The sequence below is a fragment of the Salvelinus fontinalis genome, chromosome 21 (assembly GCF_029448725.1).
Source record: "Salvelinus fontinalis isolate EN_2023a chromosome 21, ASM2944872v1, whole genome shotgun sequence".
NCBI classification, from domain to species: domain Eukaryota; kingdom Metazoa; phylum Chordata; class Actinopteri; order Salmoniformes; family Salmonidae; genus Salvelinus; species Salvelinus fontinalis.
Window position 1 is genome coordinate 25,353,051 of NC_074685.1, and position 24,359 is coordinate 25,377,409.

At 44.5% G+C, this 24,359-nt stretch overlaps 1 protein-coding gene across 1 annotated transcript; it reads left to right on the forward strand.

Moving 5' to 3' along the window:
* The first annotated feature begins 22,154 nt into the window (after positions 1–22,154).
* On the forward strand, positions 22,155–24,285 carry LOC129819128 (vasotocin-neurophysin VT 1). The gene is made up of 3 exons (XM_055875689.1): positions 22,155–22,500; positions 22,997–23,201; positions 23,486–24,285. Exons 1-3 carry the CDS (start codon positions 22,381–22,383, stop codon positions 23,626–23,628), a joined length of 468 nt encoding a protein of 155 aa, XP_055731664.1. The 5' UTR covers positions 22,155–22,380; the 3' UTR covers positions 23,629–24,285.
* Positions 24,286–24,359: the final 74 nt, after the last annotated feature.

Here is a 24,359-nt window from a genome sequence, read left to right on the forward strand (position 1 = left end):
CTGTGATTATGGATATGCACTCAAGTTGACTTATATATTTGAACTTTCTTGTTCGCCCAGAGTACATGTCACGACTTCCGCCGAAGTTGGTCCCTCTCCTTGTTCGGACGGTGTTCGGCTTCTAGCCATCATTGATCCATTTTTCATTTTCCATTGGTTTTGTCTTGGCTTCATACACACCTAGTTCCAATCCCATCAATTACATGTTGTGTTTTTAACCCTCTGTTTCCCCTCATGTCCTTGTCGGAGATCGTTTGCTGTGTGTAGGTGTTTATTGTTTATTCTGGTGTGCGACGGGTTTTGCACCCTCTATTTGTTATTTTGTATACTTTGGTTTTCGGAGGTTTTGATGTTTATTAAACAGCTATGTTTTTACCAAGTTCATTCTCCTGCGCCTGACTTCCCTGCCACCAGCACGCACCACATTACAGAATCTCTGACCTTACTATGGAATCAGCAGGAGAGGGTACCCCAGCCATTGAGGTGGAGGAGCGCATCCAGGAGCATGCAGTTATGCTTCACCATCTTGGCATTGCTATGGATCGCGTTGTCCAGACGATGGACCGCTGGGAGAGACAGGGAGTTCTTCCAGCGCCTCCACCAGCACAACCGGGGTCTCTCTTGAGTGCCCCTTTCCCGCCTGAACCCAGTGGGATCTGTCTCTCCTTGCCCCAGGACGAGGGCTTCGAACTGCCAGGGGTCTTTACTGCAATTAAAACTTTATCTGGCCACCGTCCACCCGGCTCCATCGGATCGTGAGAGGGTGTCCGCCCTCGTCTCGTGCCTCACCGGGAAAGCCCTGTAGTGGGCCAACGCCGTATGGAGAGAGGGAGATGCGTCGTTGGACAAGTTTGAGGAGTTCACCCGCCGTTTCCAGGCAGTCTTCGACCACCCGCCCGAGGGTAGAGCGGCGGGTGAGCGCCTCTACCATCTGAGGCAGGAGACGAGGAGTGCCCAGGAGTTCGCCCTGGAGTTTAAGACCCTGGCTACCGGCGCAGGATGGAGCGACAGGGCCCTGATCGACCATTATCGTTGCAGTCTGCGCGAGGACGTCCGTCGGGAGCTGACCTGCAGAGACACCAACCTCACGTTCGACCAGCTGGTGAACCTGTCTATCCAGCTGGACAACCTGCTGGCTACTCGTGGACGTCCAGATCAGGGTCTGGTGGTTCCATCCTCCCGCACCCCCTCTCCGATACCTATGGAGCTGGGAGGGGCGGTGCGCAGGGAGACCGAAGGGGGTTCGGTCGGTGCTGGGTTGGTTCCTCTGGGAATTGAGGCAGCAGGCAGGGCGCTCTGGCCTCACCCCAGGTGAGCCGGCACCATTCTCTCCCAGAGCCCTCTGTTGCACATATGTTTGTGTCTGTCACTTTTCCTGAGTTTTCTCCGTATTCCCAGCATAAGGCGCTCGTAGATTGAGGCGTGGCTGGGAATTTCATTGATAGAGCGTTAGCTCATAGTTTAGGGACCCCCATTTTTCCCGTGGATGTGCCCTTCCCCGTTCACGCCTTAGATAGTCGAGCATTAGGGTCAGGGATAATTAGGGAGGTCACCGCGCCGTTGGGTATGGTGACGCAGGGGGGTCATACGGAGAGAATTAGTCTCTTTCTCATTGACTCTCCTGTGTTTCCCGTGGTGCTGGGCCTACCCTGATTAGCTTTTCATAACCCCACTGTTTCTTGGCCACAGAGGGCTCTCACGGGGTGGTCGCGAGAGTGCTCAGGTAGGTGTTTAGGGGTTTCCGTTGGTGCTACAACGGTGGAGAGTCCAGACCAGGTCTCCACCGTGCGCATTCCTCCTGAATAGGCCGATTTGGCTCTCGCATTTTCTATAAAAAAAAGGCGAATCAATTACCACATCGACGGGGCGATTGTGCGATAGACCTCCTGGTAGATGCTGCACTTCCCAAGAGTCACGTGTATCCCCTCTCACAGGTGGAGACGGAGGCTATGGAAACATATGTCTCAGAATCCCTGCGTCAGGGGTACATTCGGTCCTCCACTTCACCCGCCTCCTCAAGTTTATTTTGTTTTTAAGAAGAATGGGGGTCTGCGCCCGTGTATTGACTATCGGGGTCTGAATCAGATCACAGTGAGGTATAGTCACCCGCTACTGCTCATAGTTACAGTGATAGAGTCAATGCACGGGGCGCGCTTCTTCACCAAACTAGATCTCAGGAGCGCTTACAACCTGGTGTGTATCCGAGAGGGAGACGAGTGGAAAACAACTTTCAGTACCACCTCTGGGCACTATGAGTACCTCGTCATGCCGTACGGGTTGATGAATGCGCCCTCAGTCTTCCATGCCTTTGTAGACAAGATTTTCAGGGACCTGCACGGGCAGGGTGTAGTGGTGTATATTGAGGACATTTTGATATACTCCGCTACACGCGCTGAGCATGTGTGCGCAGAGTGCTTGGTCGCCTGTTGGAGCATGACCTGTATGTCAAGGCTGAGAAATGCCTGTTCTTCCAACAGTCCGTCTCCTTCTTAGGGTATCGCATTTCCACGTCAGGGGTGGAGATGGAGAGTGACCGCATTGCAACCGTGCGTAATTGGCTGACTCCCACCACGGTAAAGGAGGTGCAGCGGATCTTAGGGTTTGACAACTACTACCGGAGATTTATCTGGGGTTTTGGTCAGGTGGCAGCTCCCATTACCTCACTGCTGAAGGGTGGCCCGGTGCACTTGCAGTGGTCAGCTGAGGCGGACAGGGCTTTTAGTCACCTGAGGGCTCTGTTTACCTCGGATCCCGTGCTGGCCCATCCGGATCCCTCTTTGGCGTTCATAGTGGAGGTGGACGTGTCCGAGGCTGGGATAGGAGCGGTGCTCTCTCAGCCCTCGGGTACGCCACCGAAGCTCCGCCCCTGTGCCTTCTTCTCGAAGAAACTCAGCCCGGCGGAGCGAAACTATGATGTGGGGTACCGGGAGCTGTCGTCAAGGCCTTGAAGGCGTGGAGACATTGGCTTGAGGGGGCTAAACACCCTTTTCTGATCTGGACTGACCACCGTAATCTGGAGTACATCCGGGCGGCGAGGAGACTGAACCCTCGCCAGGCAAGGTGGGCCATGTTTTTCACCCGTTTTGTATTTACCCTTTCATACAGACCAGGCTCTCAGAATGCTAAGGCAGACGCATTGTCCCGGCTGTATGATACAGAGGAGCGGCCCATGGATCCCACTCCCATACTCCCGACCTCTTGCCTGGTGGCACCGGTAGTGTGGGAGTTGGACGCCGACATTGAGCAGGCGTTGCGTACAGAGCCCGCTCCCCTTCAATGTCCGGCTGAGCATCTATACGTTCCGTCTGCTGTCTGCGACCGGCTAATCTATTGGGCCCATACGTCACCCTCCTCTGGTCATCCTGGTATCGGTCAGACGGTGTGCTGTCTTAGTGAGAAGTACTGGTGGCCCACTTTAGCTAAGGACGTGAGGGCTTATGTTACCTGCTCGGTGTGCGCCCAGTGCAAGGCTCCTAGACACCTGCGCAGAGGTAAGTTACAACCCTTACCCGTTCCACAACAGCCATGGTCGCACCTGCCAGTGGATTTCCTGACTGATCTTCTTCCTTCACAGGGAAATACCACTATCCTGGTTGTTGTGGATCGTTTCTCTAAGTCCTGCCGTATCCTCCCTCTACCCGGTCTCCCTACGGCCCCACAGACTGCGGAGGCCTTGTCTACATACGTCTTCCGGCACTACGGGGTGCCTGAGGATATAGTGTCTGATCGAGGTCCCCAGTTCACTTCAAGGGTCTGGAAGGCGTTCATGGAACGTCTGGGGATCTCGGTTAGCCTTACCTCAGGTTTTCACCCCGAGAGTAACGGGCAGGTGGAGAGAGTAAACCAGGATGTGGGTAGGTTTCTGAGGTCTTATTGCCAGGACCGGCCGGGGGAGTGGGCAGCGTTCGTGCCCTCGGCAGAGATGGCCCAGTACTCGCTCCGCCACTCCGCCACAAACCTCATCCCCTTCCAGTGTGTATTGGGGTATCAGCCGGTTCTGGCTCCTTGGCATCAGAGTCAGACCGAGGCTCCTGCGGTGGACGACTGGTTCCGACGCGCAGACCGTCACCGCAGTGAGGCCCCGGTGTTCGCACCAGAGGATCGGGTCTGGCTCTCGACCTGAAACCTGCCCCTCCGCCTGCCCTGTCGGAAGCTGGGTCCGCGGCTTGTGGGGCCATTTAAAGTCCTGAGGAGAGTGAACGAGGTATGTTATAGGTTACAGCTTCCCCCCAATTACCTTATTAACCCCTCGTTCCATGTGTCTCTCCTCAGGCCGGTGGTGGCTGGCCCACTCCAGGAGTCTGAGGTGCGGGAGGTTCCTCTGCCCCCTTTGGACATCGAGGGGGCGCCGGCGTACTCCATTCGTTCCATACTGGATGCGAGACGTCGGGCGAGGGGCCTTCAGTACCTCGTGGACTGGGAGGGGTATGGTCCGGACGAGAGATGCTGGGTTCCAGTGGAGGACATGTTGGATCCTTCTATGCAGCGAGATTTCCACCGTCTCTATCCGGATCGCCCTGCGCCTCGCCCTCCGGGTCGTCCCCGTCCCCGAGTCAAGGAGGGGGGTACTGTCACGATTTCCGCCGAAGTCGGTCCCTCTCCTTGTTCGGGCGGTGTTCGGCAGTCGAGATGGGGGATTGAGGGATGGGTAGAGAGAACAGTAGAGGGCTCTGAAAACTATTATTGCTGAAATAATGACTTCCTTTTGTGACTAGAGTCTAATACTTCATGTGGCACACATCAAAGGGCATGATAGGTCACCAAAAATAATTCTGAAGTATGCCAGGCCTTGCAGTCCCAAGATAGAAGGGGGGGGTTGGATTTCGGCAGGCAAGAAAATGGCCTTGCCGAAATACTAGTCTCACCTTCTAATTTTGTGGCTAGAGTCAAATACTTTCTGTGGCACACATCAGAGTCAAATACTTTCTATAAAACAAACTTCACGTCAGGATAGGCAACCGAAATTAATAATTCATGTTCAGTTGAAGTCGGAAGTTTACATACACTTAGGTTGGAGTCGTTGAAACTCGTTTTTCAACCACTCCACAAATTTCTTGTTAACAAACTATAGTTTTGGCAAGTCGGTTAGGACATCTACTTTGTGCATGACACAAGTAATTTTTCCAACAATTGTTTACAGACAGATTATTTCACTTATAATTCACTGTATCACAATTCCAGTGGGTCAGAAGTTTACATACACTAAGTTGACTGTGCCTTTAAACAGCTTGGAAAATTCCAGAAAATAATGTCATGGCTTTAGAAGCTTCTGATAGGCAAATTGACATAATTTGAGTCAATTGGAGGATGTATGGATGTGTGGATGTATTTCAAGGCCTACCTTCAAAATCAGTGCCTCTTTGCTTGACATCATGAGAAAATCAAAAGAAATCAGCCAAGACCTCAGAAAAACAATTGTAGACCTCCACAAGTCTGGTTCATCATTGGGAGCGATTTCCAAACGCATGAAGTTACCACGTTCATCTATACAAACAATAGTACACAAATATAAACACAATGGAACCACGCAGCCGTCATACCTGCCTCCTAGAGATTAACGTACTTTGGTGCAAAAAGTGCAAATCAATTCCAGAACAACAGCAAAGGACCTTGTGAAGATGCTGGAGGAAACAGGTACAAAAGTATCTATATCCACAGTAAAACGAGTCCTATATCGACATAACCTGAAAGGCCGCTCAGCAGGGAAGAAGCCACTGCTCCAAATCCGCCATAAAAAAGCCAGACTACGGTTTGCAAATGCACATGGGGACAAAGATTGTACTTTTTGGAGAAATGTCCCCTGGTCTGATGAAACAAAAATATAACTGTTTGGCCATAATGACCATCATTATGTTTGGAGGAAAAAAGGGGGAGGCTTGCAAGCCGAAGAACACCATCCCAACCGTGAAGCACGGGGGTGGCAGCATCATGTTGTGGAGGTGCTTTGCTACAGGAGGGACTGGTGCACTTCACAAAATAGATGGCATCATGAGGGAGGAAAATTACGGGAATATATTGAATTAACATCTCAAGATATGTCAGGAAGTTTAAGCTTTGTCGCAAATCGGTCTTCCAAATGGACAATGACACCAAGCATACTTACAAAGTTGTGGCAAAATGGCTTAAGGACAACAAAGTCAAGGTATTGGAGTGGCCATCACAAAGCCCTGACCTCAATCCTATAGAAAATTTGTGGGCAGAACTGAAAAAGCGTGTGCGAGGAAAAAGGCCTACAAACCTGACTCAGTTACACAAGCTCTGTCAGGAGGAATGGGCCAAAATTCACAAAACGTATTGTGGGAAGCTTGTGGAAGGCTACCCGAAACGTTAGACCCAAGTTAAACAATTTAAAGGCAATGCTACCAAATACTAATTGAGTGTATGTAAACGTCTGACCCACTGGGAATGTGATGAAAGAAATAAAAGCTAAAATATATAATTCTCGCCTCCCGGGTGGGGCAGTGGTCTAGGGCACTGCATTGCAGTGCTAGCTGCGCCACCAGAGTCTCTGGGTTCACACCCAGGCTCTGTCGCACCCGGCCGCGACCGGGAGGTCCGTGGGGCAACGCACAATTGGGCTAGCGTCGTCCGGGTTAGGAAGGGTTTGGCCGGTAGGGATATCCTTGTCTCATCGCGCTCCAGCGACTCCTGTGGCGGGCCGGGCGCAGTGCGCGCTAACCAAGGGGGCCAGGTGCACGGTGTTTCCTCCGACACATTGGTGCGGCTGGCTTCCGGGTTGGAGGCGCGCTGTGTTAAGAAGCAGTGCGGCTTGGTTGGGTTGTGCTTCGGAGGACGCGTGGCTTTCAACCTTCGTCTCTCCCGAGCCCGTACGGGAGTTGTAGCGATGAGACAAGATAGTAATTACTAGCGATTGGATACCACGAAAATTGGGGAGAAAAGGAGATAGAAAAAAAAATATATATATATATATAAAAAAAATATAGAATTCTCTACTATTATTTTGACATTTCACATTCTTAAAATAAAGTGTTAATCCTAACTGACCTAAGACAGGGAGTTTTTACTAGGATTAAATTTCAGGAATTGTGAAAAACTGAGTTTAAATGTATTTGGCTAAGGTGTATGTAAACTTCCGACTTCAACTGTATGTGTGTTATTTTAAATATAGAGGAGAGAGTAAAATGTAGGCAAGCAATAAACATTTCAGAACAACTACTAGTCGAATAAGACATGGGAGAGATGACACATTTTTGCAAATAGATTTATTTATAGACTATTACACATGAAACAAATAGCCAATCTGAAAACTGCAGACATTACTAGTGCCTCCCCCGCTTTCAAACCGACATAATAAATAGAATGAAATGCAGCCGAACCTGATCAGAAATCTCAACTAGCAAGCAAGTTGCAGCAATGAAGAATTGAGTGTGTGCGCGTTCACGAGAAGGGGGGGGGGGGGGGGATTCTGGCAGGGGGGAACTTTTCGGCACAACACCGGGGCAAGGAGCGTTTTAGCTTTTAGTTTATTCCAAGTAATAATTTGACGACAAAAATCTATAGGACAATGAGTGTAAATCTTATACAGTCATCAAGACAGGACCCACACATTGCATTCATACTGACAAATAAGAAAGGCCACATTATCCCTGCCAATAGTTGGAGTAGTGTCACGACTTCGACCGAGGCAGGCTCTCCTTCCCGTTCGGGTGGCGTTCGGCGGTCGTCGTCACCGGCCTATTAGCTGCCACTGATCCTTTTCTCCCCCTCCCTATGTGTTTATTGGGCGCACCTGTTTTGTATGAGGGTTAATTAGTTGGGCTTATTTAATCAGCCGGCATACAGGTTTCTTTGTGCGGGATTGTTTGTTTGTAAGTGGTGGTGTTTGTTCCGTGCATCGTGTTTGCTGTACTGTTTTGTATTCCCCGTGTCTGGGGTTGTTTAAGTGGTCACACAGTGTGTTAGTTGGGTGGCCTAGTTTTCTGCATGTTCATTAAAGAACATTTGGTTATTGCACCTGCTGTTGCCTGCGCTTGACTTCCACTCCGACACCCAGGCCTTACAAGTAGGATGATTGCAGAGTATCCTGCCTCAGACTGTCAGGATGTTCATATTGCTTTTTATATTGAAAGTCAACAGTGTTTTTTTGCTTCAACAGAGTGATCAGGGACGTGCAACTATAGTTTTCCTTCACAGAAAATACATTAGTGCAACACATTCGGCAGAAAATAGTTTAATTTATATGAGATGACAACAGGAGTTCAACGCTATTTGGCTGACAGCAACACAAGTAAATTAGCTTACAGTGAAAAAGTAAGATATTTTTTTCAAAAACGATGCATGGCCATCATATTTCTAATGTTTATCATTAATGTTTTGCTTAAAGTTAATCTTGCATTTTACTGGAGAAAAGTAGGCTGGCTTCACCGAGGAAAGAACTGGAGTGAAGTAGCTCCACATCAGTCAGAGCGCTGTCTGCTGATAAGAATGCAAGTTCATGAATTATCATCTGAGTGAAGTGCAACTGAAGCACGAAATTAGTCTGCATTTACAAAATGCTGCAAGATATTTCTTATGCGTTTGATCTTTCTTTCCTGTGTGAAAGCACTGAATTCTGCATTAATGCAACCCTTAAATTGAATTTGCTAGTTAATCTGCGTAAGTGGCTGAATTAGTAAGGTGACGGAGCATCATATTGTGTTAGCTTTCTGCTAAGTTTAAGAAGTCAAAGCCCTTTGGATGAGTTATTTGAACAGCTGCCACCATCTTGATTTCCTTGCATTTTTTCTCCTCTGTTCTCGGCCCATCTTCTCCTCTCCGCTCAGAGCACAGCAGGCAGGTCCGTTGCCCTAGCAACTCCAGACTCTATACATACTCTATACAGACACAGGTGTAGCCTACACATGCTGCTCCAGAGCCAGTACTGTTCTTCCTTCAAACAAGCATGCATCAATATTTGGTTAATTTGCACAATGTTTCTTGTTCACATTCGCTTGTAAATGTCCAAACTCACCAAAAATGACATTCAGTAGCTCTTACTTACACTACCGTTCAAAAGTTTAAGTCACTTAGTCCTTGTTTTTGAAAGAAAAGCAAATTTTTTTGTGCATTAAAAATTCTTAAGACTAGGGGGCAGTATTTTCGTTTTTGGCTAAAAAACGTACCCATTTGAAACTGCCTATTTCTCAGCCCCCGAAACTAGAATATGCATATAATTGTCAGATTAGGATAGAAAAAACTCTAAAGTTTCCAAAACTGTCTTAATATCGTCTGTGAGTTTAACAGAACTGATATTGCAGGCGAAGACCGGAGGAAAATCCAATCAGGAAGTGCCTCTTTTTTGAAACCTCTCTGCTCTTATGCATGCCTAACATGCATTTAAGGGGATATCAACCAGATTCCTTTTTCTATGGCTTCCCTAAGGTGTCAACAGTCATTAGACAAAGTTTCAGGCTTTTATTTTGAAAAATGAGCGTGAAAGATCAGATTGTGTAAGTGGATGGGTGGGGGCTCTCAGAGTGAGTTGTGCGCAACAGAGAAAGGAGGCCATTGTTTCTCCCGGTCCTAATGAAAAACCAACACTCCCGTTTGATATATTATCGAATATATATTTGAAAAACATCCTGAGGATTGATTATAAAAAACGTTTGACATGTTTCTGAGGACATTATGGATATTATTTGGCATTTCCGTATGCGTTTTCGTGACTGCTCTTTCCGGTGGATTTCGGAGCATAACGCACCAAACGAACGGAGGTATTTGGATATAAAAGTAATATTTATCGAAAAAAAAGAACATTTGTTGTGTAACTGGGAGTCTCGTGAGTGGAACCACCCGAAGATTATCAAAGGTAAGCGATTAATTTGATTGCTTTTCTTACTTTCGTGACCAAGCTAACCAAGCTAATATAAGGCTAAGCTAATGTAGCATAGTAAGCTACACTCACAAAAGCTTGGATTTCTTTCGCTGTAAAATATATTTTCAAAATCTGACACGATAGGTGGATTAACAACAAGCTAAGCTGTGTTGTGGTATATTTCACTTGTGATTGCATGATTATAAATATTTTTATAAATATTTTTTAATCTGATACGTTTGGAAATTTCCGTCTTCCTTTCAGGACCTGAATGAGGCTGTCGTTTTTTTCTTCATGACGCACAACCCAAATGGCGTTTTTTTGTGATAAAAGTTATATTTATCGAACAAAAAGAAGATTTGTTGTGTAACTGGGAGTCTCGTGAGTGGAAACGTCTGAAGATTATCTAAGGTAAGCAATGAATTTTATTGTTTTTCACGCTTTCGTGACGATGCTAATTTGGGGTTAGCTGATGTAGCATTGAAAACTACACTCACAAAAGCTTGGATTTCTTTCGCTGTAAAATATATTTTCAAAATCTGACACCATAGGTGGATTAACAACAAGCTAAGCTGTGTTTTGGTATATTTCACTTGTGATTGCATGATTATAAATATTTTTAGTAATATTATTTGACTGTGGCGCCCTGCTATTCAGCGTTGCTGATGACAATTATCCCGGATCCGGGATGGGTTGTTCAGAAAATACAGTGTAGACATTGTTAATGTTGTAAATGACTATTGTAGCTGGAAACGGCAGATTTTTTAATGGAATATCTACATAGGCGTACAGAGGCCCATTATCAGCAACCATCACTCTTGTGTTCCAATGGCACGTTGTGTTAGCTAATCCAAGGTTATCAACTGGCAGCTTCATTGAATAGTACCCGCAAAACACCAGTCTCAACGTCAACAGTGAAGAGGTGACTCCGGGATGCTGGCCTTCTAGGCAGAGTTCCTCTGTCCAGTGTCTGTGTTCTTTTGGCCATCTTAAACTTTTATTTTTATTGGCCAGTCTGAGATATGGCTTTTTCTTTGCAACTCTGCCTAGAAGGCCAGCATCCCGGAGTCGCCTCTTCACTGTTAACGTTGAGACTGGTGTATTTAGTCAATGAATACCTCCTTTTCCTGTAGTCTACAATCATCTCCTTTGTCTTGATCACGTTGAGGGACAGGTTGTTGTCCTTGCACCACACGGTCAGGTCTCTGACCTCCTCCCTATAGGCTGTCTCATCGTTGTCGGTGATCAGGCCTACTGTTGTCATCAGCAAACTTAATGATGGTGCTGGAGTTGTACACGGCCAGGCATGACTCCAGCACCATCATTAAGTTTGCTGATGACACAACAGTGGTAGGAAGTACAGGAGGGGACTAAGCACTCACCACTGAGGGACCCCCATGTTGAGGATTAGTGTGGCAGATGTGTTGTTACCTACCCTTACCACCTGGAGGCGGCCCGTCAGGAAGTCCAGGACCCAGTAGAGTGGGAGGTGTTTAGTCCCAGGGTCCATAGCTTAGTGATGAGCATTGAGGGCACTATGATGTTGAACGCTGAGCTGTAGTCAATCGGCTGCGGAGAGCGTGACCACACAGTCGTCCGGAACAGCTGATGCTCTAATTCATGTTTCATTGTTACTTTTTTTTATTTTTATTTTTTTTTATTTTTTTTACCTTTATTTAACTAGGCAAGTCAGTTAAGAACAAATTCTTATTTTCAATGACGGCCTAGGAACAGTGGGTTAACTGCCTGTTCAGGGGCAGAACGACAGATTTGTACCTTGTCAGTTCGGGGATTTGAACTTGCCTCGAAGCGAGCATATAAGTTATTTAGCTCGTCTGTTAGGCTCGTGTCACTGAGCAGCTCTTGGCTGTGCTTTCCTTTGTAGTCTGTAATGGTTTGCAAGCCCTGCCACATCCGAAGAGCATCGGATCCTATGTAGTACGATTTGATCTTAGTCCTGTATTGATGCTTTGTCGGTTTGATGGTTTGTCGGAGGGCATAGCGGGATTTCTTAAAAGCTTCCGGGTTAGAGTCTCGCTCTTTGAAAGCGGCAGCTCTACCCGTTAGCTCAGTTGAATGTTGCCTGTAATCCATGGCTTCTGGTTGGGGTATGTACGTACAGTCACTGTGGGGACGACATCCTCAGTGCACTTATTGATAAAGCCAGTGACTGATGTGGTGTACTCCTAAATGCCATCGGAAGAATCCTGGAACATATTCCACTCTGTGCTAGCAAAACAGTCCAGTAGTTTAGCATCTGCTTCATCTGACCACTTTTTTATACATTGAGTCTTTTTTTATACACCGAGTCTTTTTATAGACCCGAGTCACTGGTGCTTCCTGCTTTCATTTTAGATTGTGAGCAGGAATCAGGAGGATAGAATTATGGTCAGCTTTGCCAAATGGAGGGCGAGGGAGAGCTTTGTACGCGTCTCTGTGTGTGGAGTAAAGGTGGTCTAGAAATGTTTTCCCTCTGGTTGCACATTTAACATGCTGATAGAAATGAGGTAAAACTGATTTAAGTTCCCCTGCATTAAAGTCCGCGGCCACTAGGAGTGCCGCCTCTGGATGAGCATTTTCCTGTTTGCTTAGGGCGGTATACAGCTCATTGAGTGCGATTTAGTGCCAGCATTGGTCTGTGGTGGTATGTAGACAGCTACAAAAAATATAGATGAAAACTCTGTAGGTAGATATTGTGGTCTACAGCTTATCATGAGATACTCTACCTCAGGCGAGCAAAACCTTGAGACTTCCTTAGATATCGTGCACCAGCTGTTGTTTACGTATGCATAGACCCTTGCCCCGTGTCTTACCAGAGGCTGCTGTTCTATCTGCCAATAGAGTGTATAGCCTGCCAGCTGTATGTTCTTAATGTCGTCGTTCAGCCACGACTCGGTGAAACATAAGATATTACAGTTTTGTAATGTCCTGTTGGTAGGATATACGTGCTTTCAGTTCATCCCATTTATTTTCCAGCGATTGAACGTTAGCTAGCAGGACGGAAGGCAAAGGCAGATTAGCCACTCGTCGGCCAAAACCTTACAAGGCACCCTGAACTTTTTTTGTGAAATCTCTGTTTCCTTCTCCAGCGAATTACGGGGATCTGGGCCTGGTCAGGTGTCTGTTGTATATCCCTCCCGTCCGACTCATTGAAGAAAAACTCTTTGTCTAATGTGAGTAATCGCAGTTCTGATGTCCAGAAGCTCTTTTTGGTCATAAGAGACGAACAACGCGAAAAAACAAACAAAATAGCATGGTTGGTTAAGAGCCGATAAGACGGCTCCAGCGCCATCATTCCATCATGCACTACCCAATTTCGAAATTGCATCTTAGTAGGATGATCCTACTATTATAACTTTCCAGAGTAAGTTTAAAGCCGGACTGAGTTCCTTTAAAACCTTTTTTGGGGGGGAGGGGGTGCCCCCTCTGCCAACCCATCGGGGCACGCCCCACAGTTTGGGAACCACTGTGCTAGGGCACCAAGTCCAGTCACCGAAATAGCCAATAAAATATATTTGAAAACCAAAAAACACTAGCTATTCAACAAAAACATAAGTGTATGTAAATCTACATAAATAATTTGCCGTATTGGCTACAGCCTGTCATGTCCAGACCGATGCTGACATAAGGGAGGGCCTGAAAATGTAGCCAAACTTTAATGAGACTTTTAATTCCATACTGTATATACAGTGTCATGTATTCATGGATGCCAAGGGAAGCCAGGCTTCCCCCAAAAAATGGACCAAGAAAAAAACATACAATTATTTATCTTTCGTCTCTCTGTGTTGTCAAAATTTTCCTTCAATTCACAAGAGGCTGAATGTATCTCACCGGAGAAAGCATCCAAGCGAGCGCAACATCACCCCTCTGTCTCTGTATGTGTAAGCCATCTATCTGATGCGGTCTGGTCATAAAGAGTACGACAGAGTTGACGCCTGTAGCATTGAATGCAAGGGAAGCCAACGAGCATTTGGCCTCTCTTGATAAAAAGTATAAAATAATAGCCAATCAGCATTGAGCTAAACTGAGTGAGCTCAACTGTGAATGGTCCTGGCGCAGCAAAAAAAAAGTGTCAAGGGAAGCCAGTTTGGATTTGGCTTCACTCCTAACACAGGAGATATACATAATCGACAGAAACAACTTGAGTTGTTGCATCTCGTTGTGTTGTTGTCCTCCGGTGGCTAGCTAAAATTGACCCTTTCGTAAATTAGTCATTGATGAAGATACAGATTTGGACTTAATTCTCCAACTTAATTCTCCGTACTGGCCAATAATTGTAACTGCTATTCTGATCCAACCATAAAATACATTGTGCCCCTGAACTGAGAGGATGGAAGTTCAATATGTAGCTAGATGTAGAAGGCTAATGTTAACTAGCTAACGTTGCCCATGAAAGGAAGTAGCCTAGGACAACAAAACATTAAAGCGTGTACTGTATGACAGTGTCAAAGACCGTTTCGTCAACATGAAAGAGGAGGATGAGTAGGGTGAGTCAACATGTTTTTCTACTTGCACGAACACACACACACACACAAATCAGAACCATGGACAGCCACATCATATTTAGCTTACGTTGATTGGACTAAATAGTTTTTGGTATCTTTTAGTTGTCATTGTATTAGACTAAGCATACTCCTATGATGATGAAGAAATGTTGCAACTCTCCGTGGTTCGAAATCAATAATTGTTTAGTAGTTGGAAAATGTCGGAAACCATTAACTTTGTTGACTTCACCGGACAGAGGTTGCTCTCAGGGTTTTGTTGTTGAATTTATTCTGCCACTGTGTCTTCTTATTGTCTCGGCCTTAGGCATATATCACGGTCACAGGGCATATGAGCCAACAGGTTATAGAGCAAACATCGCAATTATCACAACACATACACTACATGACCAAAAGTATGTGAACACCTGCTTGTCGAACAAAATCATGGGTATTAATATGGAGCTGGTCTCCTCTTTGCTGCTATAACAGCCTTCACTCTTCTGGGAAGGTTTTCCACTAGATATTGGAACATTGCTGCGGGGACTTGCTTCCATTCAGCCACAAGAGCATTAGCGAGGTCGGGCACTGATGCTGGGCAATAAGGTCTGGCTCGCAGTCTGCGTTCCAATTCATCCCAAAGGTGTTCGATGGGGTTGAGATCAGGGCTCTGTGCAGGCCAGTCAAGATCTTCCACACTGATCTCGACAAACCATTTCTGTATAGACCTCGCTTTGGGCACGGGGGCATTGTCATGCTGAAACAGGAAAGGGCCTTCCCCAAACTGTTGCCACAAAGTTGGAAGCTCAGAATCGTCTAGAATGTTATTGTATGCCGTAGTGTTAAGATTTCCCTTCACTGGAACTAAAAGGCCTATCCCAAACCATGAAAAACAGCCATGACCATTATTCCTCCTCCACCAAACTTTACAGTTGGCACTATGCATTGGGGCAGGAAGCGTTCTCCTGGCATCCGCCAAACCCAGATTAGTCCGTCGGACTGCCAGATGGTGAAGTGTGGTTCATCACTCCAGAGAACTTGTTTCCACTGCTCCAGAGTCCATTGGCGGCGAGCTTTACACCACTCCAGCTGATGCTTGGCATTGCGCATGGTGATCCCATGAATCTCCCGACAAACAGTTCTTGTGCTGAAGTTGCTTCCACAGGCACTTTGGAACTCGGTAGTGAGTGTTGCAACCGAAGACAGACGATTTTTACGCATTATGCACTTCAGAATTTGGCGGTCCCGTTCTTCACAGTCCGCGTTGTGACAAACTATGAAGAACGGAGCTAGCATGGTTCTGTAGCCAATGTAAAATGTAGCAATGTTACCACAAGGCTAATTTTCAATCAGTTAACACACAGCTCAGACACCCATACATGCATACCCCACAAGACATGCTGCAGACGTCTCTGTCCAGAACAGAGTCTAAGAAATGCACAGTACTATATAGAGCCATTCATTGAACTATCTCCCACCTCAGGTAACTCAAGCTAGCAATGAAATCTGATTTAATAAACAGATAAAACGTCACCTCACAGCACAATGCGGACTGTGAAGAAACACACACATACACTCACTCTAACACACACACTTTACACCCACCCACACATTATTCTTAGTAATGTATTGTAAAATGGTAATGTAATAATGGAGAAATGTTTTGTATGATGTCATGTTTTATTTCTATTTGGGCCACAGGAACAGTAGGTGCTGCCTTGACAACAGCTAATGGGGATCCTAATAAAATACTAAATACTTCTCGAAGTAGAGGATGTGCGCCAGATGTCACTGGTCCTGCTAAGTGGACTGTCAAATAAAAATTAAGTGTGCCATTATGACAAACAGTCAGTCACTAAAGGATGTGGAGGGAGTTATAGAAGTGTTTGTTTGCACAAGTTCATAAACAAATATTGTGTAACTAAATCTCATTTTCATATAGAGTGAATCATTTCAATCACAGGGCCTCATGATAGACAACCAATTGTGAAAACCATAATAAAGGGCAGGACAAATAGGTTGATTTAATGTTTTGAAGAAAATACAACTTTATGTAATTGTTATTTTAATTTATTTTATAAGGTATATCAATACATTTTACTCATACATAAATACTTTCTTGAAGAACTATTGAAAGAATAAGGGCATTAAAAAAATTATATTTCAGTTATTAAAACAAGGGGAAAATGTAACGTGTCAGCATGATAGGCTGTAGCATGAATTAGCATCAAAGCTTGTGATGTCACCAAGGTTTCTGTCAGATGTGCATAAGTGCTGTACAATCAGTGTCTCCCACTCTCTCTCTCTCTCTCTCTCATACACACACACACACAGGCACATTAACAAAGCACGCTCAGTAGCCCTGTTTATACCTGGTTCTAACATGCGTCCTTTGTCCTGATCCAGACTGGTTGCATAGACTAGACGTAACATAGTAAATGTAAATCCAGGACACTCAAATTAGTATCATACAGGTATGTTACGTTTGATATGGTTAGATAATAGTTCTTTCTGTGAGATGTTACCCCACTCTTCCACCAAGGCACTTGCAAGTTCCCAGACATTTCTGGGGGGAATGGCCCAAGTTCTCACCCTCCGATCCAACAGGTCCCAAACGTGCTCAATGGAATGGCTCTTCGCTGGCCATAACAGAACACTGACATTCATGTCTTGCAGAAAATCATGCACAGAATGAGCAGTATGGGGGGGGAGGATGTCTTCCCTGTAACGTACAGTGTTGAGATTGCCTGCAATGACAACAAGCTCAGTCTGATGATGCTGTGACACACCGCCCCAGACCATGAAGGACCCTCCACCTCCAAATCGATCCCTCTCCAGAGTACAGGCCTCGGTGTAACGCTCATTCCTTCGATGATAAACGAGAATCCGACCATCACCCATGGTGAGACAAAACCGCGACTCATCAGTGAAGAGCACTTTTTGCCAGTCCTGTCTGGTCCAGCGACAGTGGGTTTGTGCCCATAGGCGACGTTGTTGCCGGTGATGTCTGGTGAGGACCTGCCTTACAACAGGCCTACAAGCCCTCAGTCCAGCCTCTCTCAGCCTATTGCGGGCAGTCTGAGCACTGATGGAGGGATTGTGCGTTCCTGGTGTAACTCGGGCAGTTGTTGCCATCCTGTACCTGTCCCGCAGGTGTGATGTTCTGATGTACTAATCCTGTGCAGGTGTTGTTACACGTGGTCTGCCACTGCAAGGACGATCAGCTGTCCATCTTGTCTCCCTGTAGCGCTGTCTTAGGCGTCTCACAGTACGGACATTGCAATTTATTGCCCTGGCCACATCTGCAGTCCTCATGCCTCCTTGCAGCATGCCTAAGGCACGTTCACGCAGATGAGCAGGGACCCTGGGCATCTTTCTTTTTGTGTTTTTCAGAGTCAGTAGAAAGGCCTCTTTATTGTGAAGTTTATGGTTCATTGAACAAGCATGGGAAACAGTTTAAACCCTTTACAATGAAGATCTGTGAAGTTATTTGTATTTTTACGAATTATCTTTGAAAGACAGGGTCCTGAAAAAGGGACTTAAATTTTTTTGCTGAGTTTAGGTTAGTTACTTAAGGCAAAAACGAAAGGAGGGTATTATAACTCAAAAGTCTAGTAACCCAAAGGTTGCGGGTTTGAATCTCATCACGGACAACTAGCATTTTAGGTAATTAGCAACTACTTACTACTTTTTTGCTACTTTGCACCTACATAGCATATTAGCTAACCATTCCCCTAACCTTAACCCTTTTAGCTAACCCTTTTAGCTAACGCTAACCTTAACCCTTTAACCTAAATCCTAACCTTAACCCTAATCCATAGAGCTAAACTGGTTACCAACATAATTTAATCAGTAAAAATACATATTTTGTCGTACCGGTGCTATATGGTCTGATATACCGTGGCTGTCAGCCAATCAGTATTCAGGGCTCGAACCACCCAGTTTCTAATTATATTTATATTCCGGACTCTGACATTGCTCGTTCTGAAATTTCTTGATTTTTATTTTGGGGGATTTGTGTGTATTGTTCAGTATTACTGCACTATTGTAGTGAGAAATATAAGCATTTTGCTGCATTTACAACATATGAGTACGATACGATAAAATTAGATTAGATTTTGATTTGATCTCATCCACATTATGATTGTGCCCACATTTTTAGACAGGTGTAGATGTTTAAAAGACGCATTGTGATATTATAAGTGTAAACAGACCATATCAGGATGTAGGACGCATGTTAAACACAGGTATAAACGGAGCTATAGACATACACACAATGTCCCCTGGCGCATCTCTGCATTGGATTTGTTTGTCACTTTTCCTCTGACAAATTCTGACGAGACCCTTATTGAGAATTTACTATTCCAACGCCAGTACGATACGCAACAAGCCACCTGTTAGGACACTGAGAATTAACACTCATTTAGAAAGGCCCATTTGAATTTCCAATGGAAATTGATTTATTCCTAAATAAAAACGTGTCAAATGTCACTGCATAAATATGGTCGTGTTCAAAACCACACACAAGCTGTAGCTTATTTTCTCCCTGCTCCATCTGTCCATTTCATGTCCAACTGATATTGGTTTCAAGGTTTATTTCAAGGTATTTATCATCATAAACCATGTTTTTATGCACAGTTTTTATGCGAGTAAAGTCATACAGTATAAAAAAAGTCACTACGATTGTGATGGAAACAAGAAGTTTCGGTACAATTTTATAAATGCCTACAGATAATTTGTTTGTTCGACATGGTGGGATCTTTTTGTGAGAGGTAAAATGAACTATGCGAAACACATTGAACTTTAGATATGTATTCGGTACATGAAACCTTTTCAGCAAAAAATAACATTTTGTGTGCACAATGTCATCACGCAGCTGTCTGTTTGGTGGAAACACCACTGGTGAGAAAACTTGCATATTTTTCTTTATGCATATTTTAGAAGATTTGCATGGAAATCTGTTGCCAATTGGATGGAACCCTGGACGATTGTTCCATTCAGAATTTTGGTCTCTTTCCCAGTTCCCCCACCACTGCCATAGCTCTGTGAACGATTGTTCCATTCAGAATTTTGGTCTCTTTCCCAGTTCCCCCACCACTGCCATAGCTCTGTGAACGATTGTTCCATTCAGAATTTTGGTCTCTTTCCCAGTTCCCCCACCACTGCCATAGCTCTGTGAACGATTGTTCCATTCAGAATTTTGGTCTCTTTCCCAGTTCCCCCACCACTGCCATAGCTCTACAGTAGACTATGTATGGAATAATTGGTCAGTCTAAGAAATGTGTTTACCAAGCTGCACCATTGTAGGCTAATGTAACAATATCATTGGGAATCCTGTTTCCTCTCCCAACTAGTTGCACTGGCTGTGGTTGTGACATCACATAATTTCCATACAGCCATGGGGGTGGAGGGTAGATATTGTTATTTTTGCTCCATTCATTTAAAGGCTCCCCATGACTTCTCACTGTTGCTCCATTTTGTTTTCTGCCTTGCATACGGACAGCTGGTTTAGTGTAACAGTCATAAATATTCAGAGCAATTAGCCGTGGCATCGCTGTAAAGGACTGACAGCTTCTTTAGCTCATGTTCAGAGGTCCTGCTTGATGTGCCATAAACAGAAGATTTCTGATGCAGCTCATCACTCTGGGTCTTACAATGCTTGCTCTCTCTTTGCTCTCTCTTTCTCTCTCTCTCTGTCTGCCTGTCTGTCTAATAACCTGTCACAAGCACATCACTCTGGATCAATGTCACACATTTTGTTTCACATTTAGTCAAACATTTCTCTATTACTCACTATTTCTGTTCCTTCTTTCTTTTTTAACATTGCCATCCCTCTTCTCAGTCTCTTGTCTGATTGGGATGCAAACAGTTAATTAAGGGGAGACCACTTGCATGACCTAAAATTAGTTGAGAACACTTACAAATTATCTTTCGGCCTATGTTATGGAAATACAGGTTTAGGATGTGTTTTTAGAGACAATTATTGAAGTCATTGGCATTATATGTAATGAAATGGTTATATTTCTCTGTAATGCATATGCTTGGAATGTCTATGGTGTCACATTTCATATAGGCCTAGGCAAAAACCTGACAGTGGATAGGCTTGTCAAGAGCGTTCTCCAGACAACTCCTTGAAGTACAGTGGCAAGAAAAAGTATGTGAACCCTTTGGAATTACTTGGATTTCTGCATAAATTGGTCATCACATTTGATCTGATCTTCATCTAAGTCACAACAATAGACAAACATAGCGTGCTTAAACTGTATTGTATTTTTCTTGTCTATATTGAATACATAATTTAAACATTCACAGTATAGGTTGGGAAAAGTATGTGAACCCCTAGGCTAATGACTTCTCCAAAAGCTAATTGGAGTCAGGAGTCAGCTAATCTGGAGTCCAATCAATGAGACGAGATTGGAGATGTTGGTTAGAGCTGCCTTGCCCTATAAAAAACACTCACAAAATTTGAGTTTGCTATTCACAAGAAGCATTGCTAGATGTGAACCATGCCTCGAACAAAAGACATCTCAGAAGACCTAAGATTAAGAATTGTTTGCTTGCATAAAGCTGGAAAGGGTTACAAAAGTATCTCTAAAGGCCTTGATGTTCATCAGTCCACAGTAAGACAAATTGTCTATAAATGGAGAAAGTTCAGCACTGTTGCTACTCTCCCTAGGAGTGGCCGTACTGCAAAGATGACTGCGAGAACACAGCGCAGAATGCTCAATGAGGTTAAGAGTAATCCTAGAGTGTCAGCTAAAGACTTATCTGGAACATGCTAACATCTCTGTTGGTGAGTCTACAATACGTAAAACACTAAACAAGAATGGTGTTCATGGGAGGACACCACGGAAGAAGCCACTGCTGTCCAAAAAAAACATTGCTACACGTCTGAAGTTTGCAAAAGTGCACCTGGATGTTCCATAGTGCTACTGGCAAGGTATTCTGTGGACAGATGAAACTACAGTTGAGTTGTTTGGAAGGAACACAAAACTCTGTGTGGAGAAAAAAGGCACAGCACACCAACATCAAAACCTCATCCCAACTGTAAAGTATGGTGGAAGGAGCATCATGGTTTGGGGCTGCTTTTCTGGCTCAGGGCCTGGACAGTTTGCTATCATCGACGGAAAAATGAATTACCAAGTTTATCAAAACATTTTGCAGGAGAATGTTAGGCTATCTATCCGCCAATTGAAGCTCAACAGAGGTTGGGTGATGCAACAAGACAAAGACCCAAAACACAGAAGTAAATCAACAACAGAATGGCTTCAACAGGAGAAAATACACCTTCTGGAGTGGCCCAGTCAGAGTCCTGACCTCAACCCGATTTGAGATGCTGTGGCATGACTGCAAGAGAGCAGTTCACACCAGACATCCCAAGAATATTGCTGAACTGAAACAGTTTTGTAAAGAGGAATGATCCAAAATTCCTCCTGATCGTTATGCAGGTCTGATCCGCAACTACAGAAAAAGTTTGGTTGAGGTTATTGCTTCCAAAGGAGGGTCAACCAGTTATTAAATCCAAGGGTTCACATACTTTTTCCACCCTGCACTGTGAATGTTTACACGGTGTGTTCAATAAATACATGAAAACGTATAATTGTTTGTGTGTTATTAGTTTAAGCAGATTGTGTTTGTCTATTGTTGTGACCTAGATGAAGATCAGATAAAATTTTTAAAATCAATTTATGCAGAAATCCAGGTATTTCCAAAGGGTTCACATACTTTTTCTTGCCACTGTATATAAACAGACAGTGTCAGTCTCATTCATCTAATTTGCCAGTGTTATTGGTCAATTCTAATGAGTCTTTCTTTAATCAAATGGGAGAGGGATTAGACTAATTTTGACAGTTGAATCATCGGGAGATCAGATCGGACGTTGGCGATGGTCACGGTGGGGAGAGGCAAATTATGTGATGACGTAGGCGCGAAGCTTAAGCTTTATCAGCGTTGTACCAACTTGGACGATCCCAATAAATAACGGAAAGTTCTTAGTCGTTCAAAAACAAACGAGCCATTTGAAGGAGTTCAGTTGTAGCCGTAGCCTACAGTACAAATTGGACGAAGCACTTTAGACTGAACAACATGCCAGATTCTACTATTCCACTTCTGTGCGTCCTGGGGCTCCTCGCGCTCTCCTCTGCATGCTACATCCAGAACTGTCCGCGAGGCGGGAAGCGCTCTTTTACTGATCTGCAAAGACCGGTAAGTTATTTTTCGATGGAAAATAATGTTTTCTAATGAAAGTTTCTTAGTTTTGTTCGCAATAATTTTAACAGTTGATTGGTTTTAATTGGGTTGTTCGGAAGGACGTGAGTGCTTTGGTGTATTAATAAACTTTAGGCCTATTGGTGCAAAGAATCCATTGGTTTGAAATTAAGTAGCCTATTCATTCTGTTCCGTGGTTAATGAAAATGAAACAGTTCTTACAGATAAGCATCAAATCAGCTTAATGTGAATAGCCTACAAATGAGCTCTGCCAGAGACAAAATGTAGCCTACGGATATTTTTTGGCCGACATCGTCCTTTATGTGACTCCTTGATAATGCCTGCAGTATTGAATCTTAAATAAAAGTAAATATTAATTTAAGCCACTGAAACACAGTAGGCCAATCAGCGGTGTTGTAACTTACCTGCGCTTTAGTCTTGTGTAATAACGCTTCTACACACAGCTATTTACAAAAGATCCTTTCATTTTCAGTGCATGTCATGTGGCCCCGGAAATCGGGGCCTCTGCTTTGGCCCCAGTATCTGCTGTGGGGAAGGGATGGGCTGCTACGTGGGCTCCCCAGAGGCAGCTAGTTGTGCTGAGGAGAACTACCTGCACTCCCCCTGCCAGGCCAGAGGAAGAGTGTGTGGGTCTGAGGAGGGACACTGTGCTGCACCTGGGGTGTGCTGTGATGCAGGTAAGACAGTCCTCTTTCTTTGTTAGCCCTAGCCTGTCTGTCTGCTGGACTTGATAAAGACAGTAAATGGAGAGGTGCGCTTGAAACTGATGTGATATAAGTGATTTTACTAGTAAGAGGTGACTTATTGTGTAAATACTTAAACCCAGAAAATATTTTTGCCTATATTTAACTTTTGCATCATCCACTGGTTGGTGAGGTGATACTTCAGTTCATAGTAATGCAAAAAAAAATCCATATTGATGTTTGGTCTACTATATGAATGTTCCATCTTATTTCTACAGAGAGTTGTCTACTGGACTCAGACTGCCTAGAGGACAGTACACGTCAGCCACCCAGTGAGCAGAACAGTTCCTTAGTGGAAGGTTTGGCAGGAGATCTGCTGCAGTGGATGCTGCATGCCACCAGAAGGGAGAGACCTCAGTAACAAACCACTGGCCATCCCTCACCTGAACACACACCCAGAATAGAGCCTAGATCAGTTTCACATGCACTACTACTGCAAAAAACTTACACAGCATACACACACATCAGGACACAGGAAAGGAAGAGTGGGCTTGCTACATAAGAAAAGCAATCAGCTCTAGTACATTAAAATTTACTGTGTGTACAGTAGCCTTCAGTAAGTTTTAATTTCTAAGGCTTCAACTCAAATATGCATTGTACAATCCACTAGGGGTGGAAGGAATGTAAATATGTAGCAAATAAATATTTTCTTGCACTATTGAAATGTGTTTTTCCTATGACTTACTGAGAGGTACAATAATAAGCAAACAGCACCTGGGATTATTCACCAGAAAATCAAAGGGTTCTCGTCAGGGTTGGTGCCAATAATTCAGTCTAAATTCCAGTGAATTCATGAATAGATTTGCACTCCTATGGACAACTTTTTAAATTCAACAGTCTGGAATACACGAGGTAGGAAAGATTTGGCACCATATAATCTGATTTTAGGGTGAAGTATCCTTTTCAGGTAATACTGTAATGGGGATGTATAAAAAAGCTGACAGGTTATTGATAAGGTCTTTATATCTTTACCTTACTTTGATAATACAACCATAAAAATGTGTCAGATGAACACAGACTTGTAAGTCAATTGTGTAATATTTAACCCCCTGCATTACCAGGGATAACATGAACAGATACAACAAAAAATAC

Excerpts from the sequence above, each read along its gene's own strand:
- LOC129819128 (XM_055875689.1), top strand. The coding sequence starts at position 22,381 with ATGCCAGATTCTACTATTCCACTTCTGTGCGTCCTGGGGCTCCTCGCG. Across the intron at positions 22,501-22,996 it reads TTACTGATCTGCAAAGACCG|TGCATGTCATGTGGCCCCGG; the intron begins GTAAGTTATTTT and ends TTTCATTTTCAG. Across the intron at positions 23,202-23,485 it reads TGGGGTGTGCTGTGATGCAG|AGAGTTGTCTACTGGACTCA; the intron begins GTAAGACAGTCC and ends TTATTTCTACAG.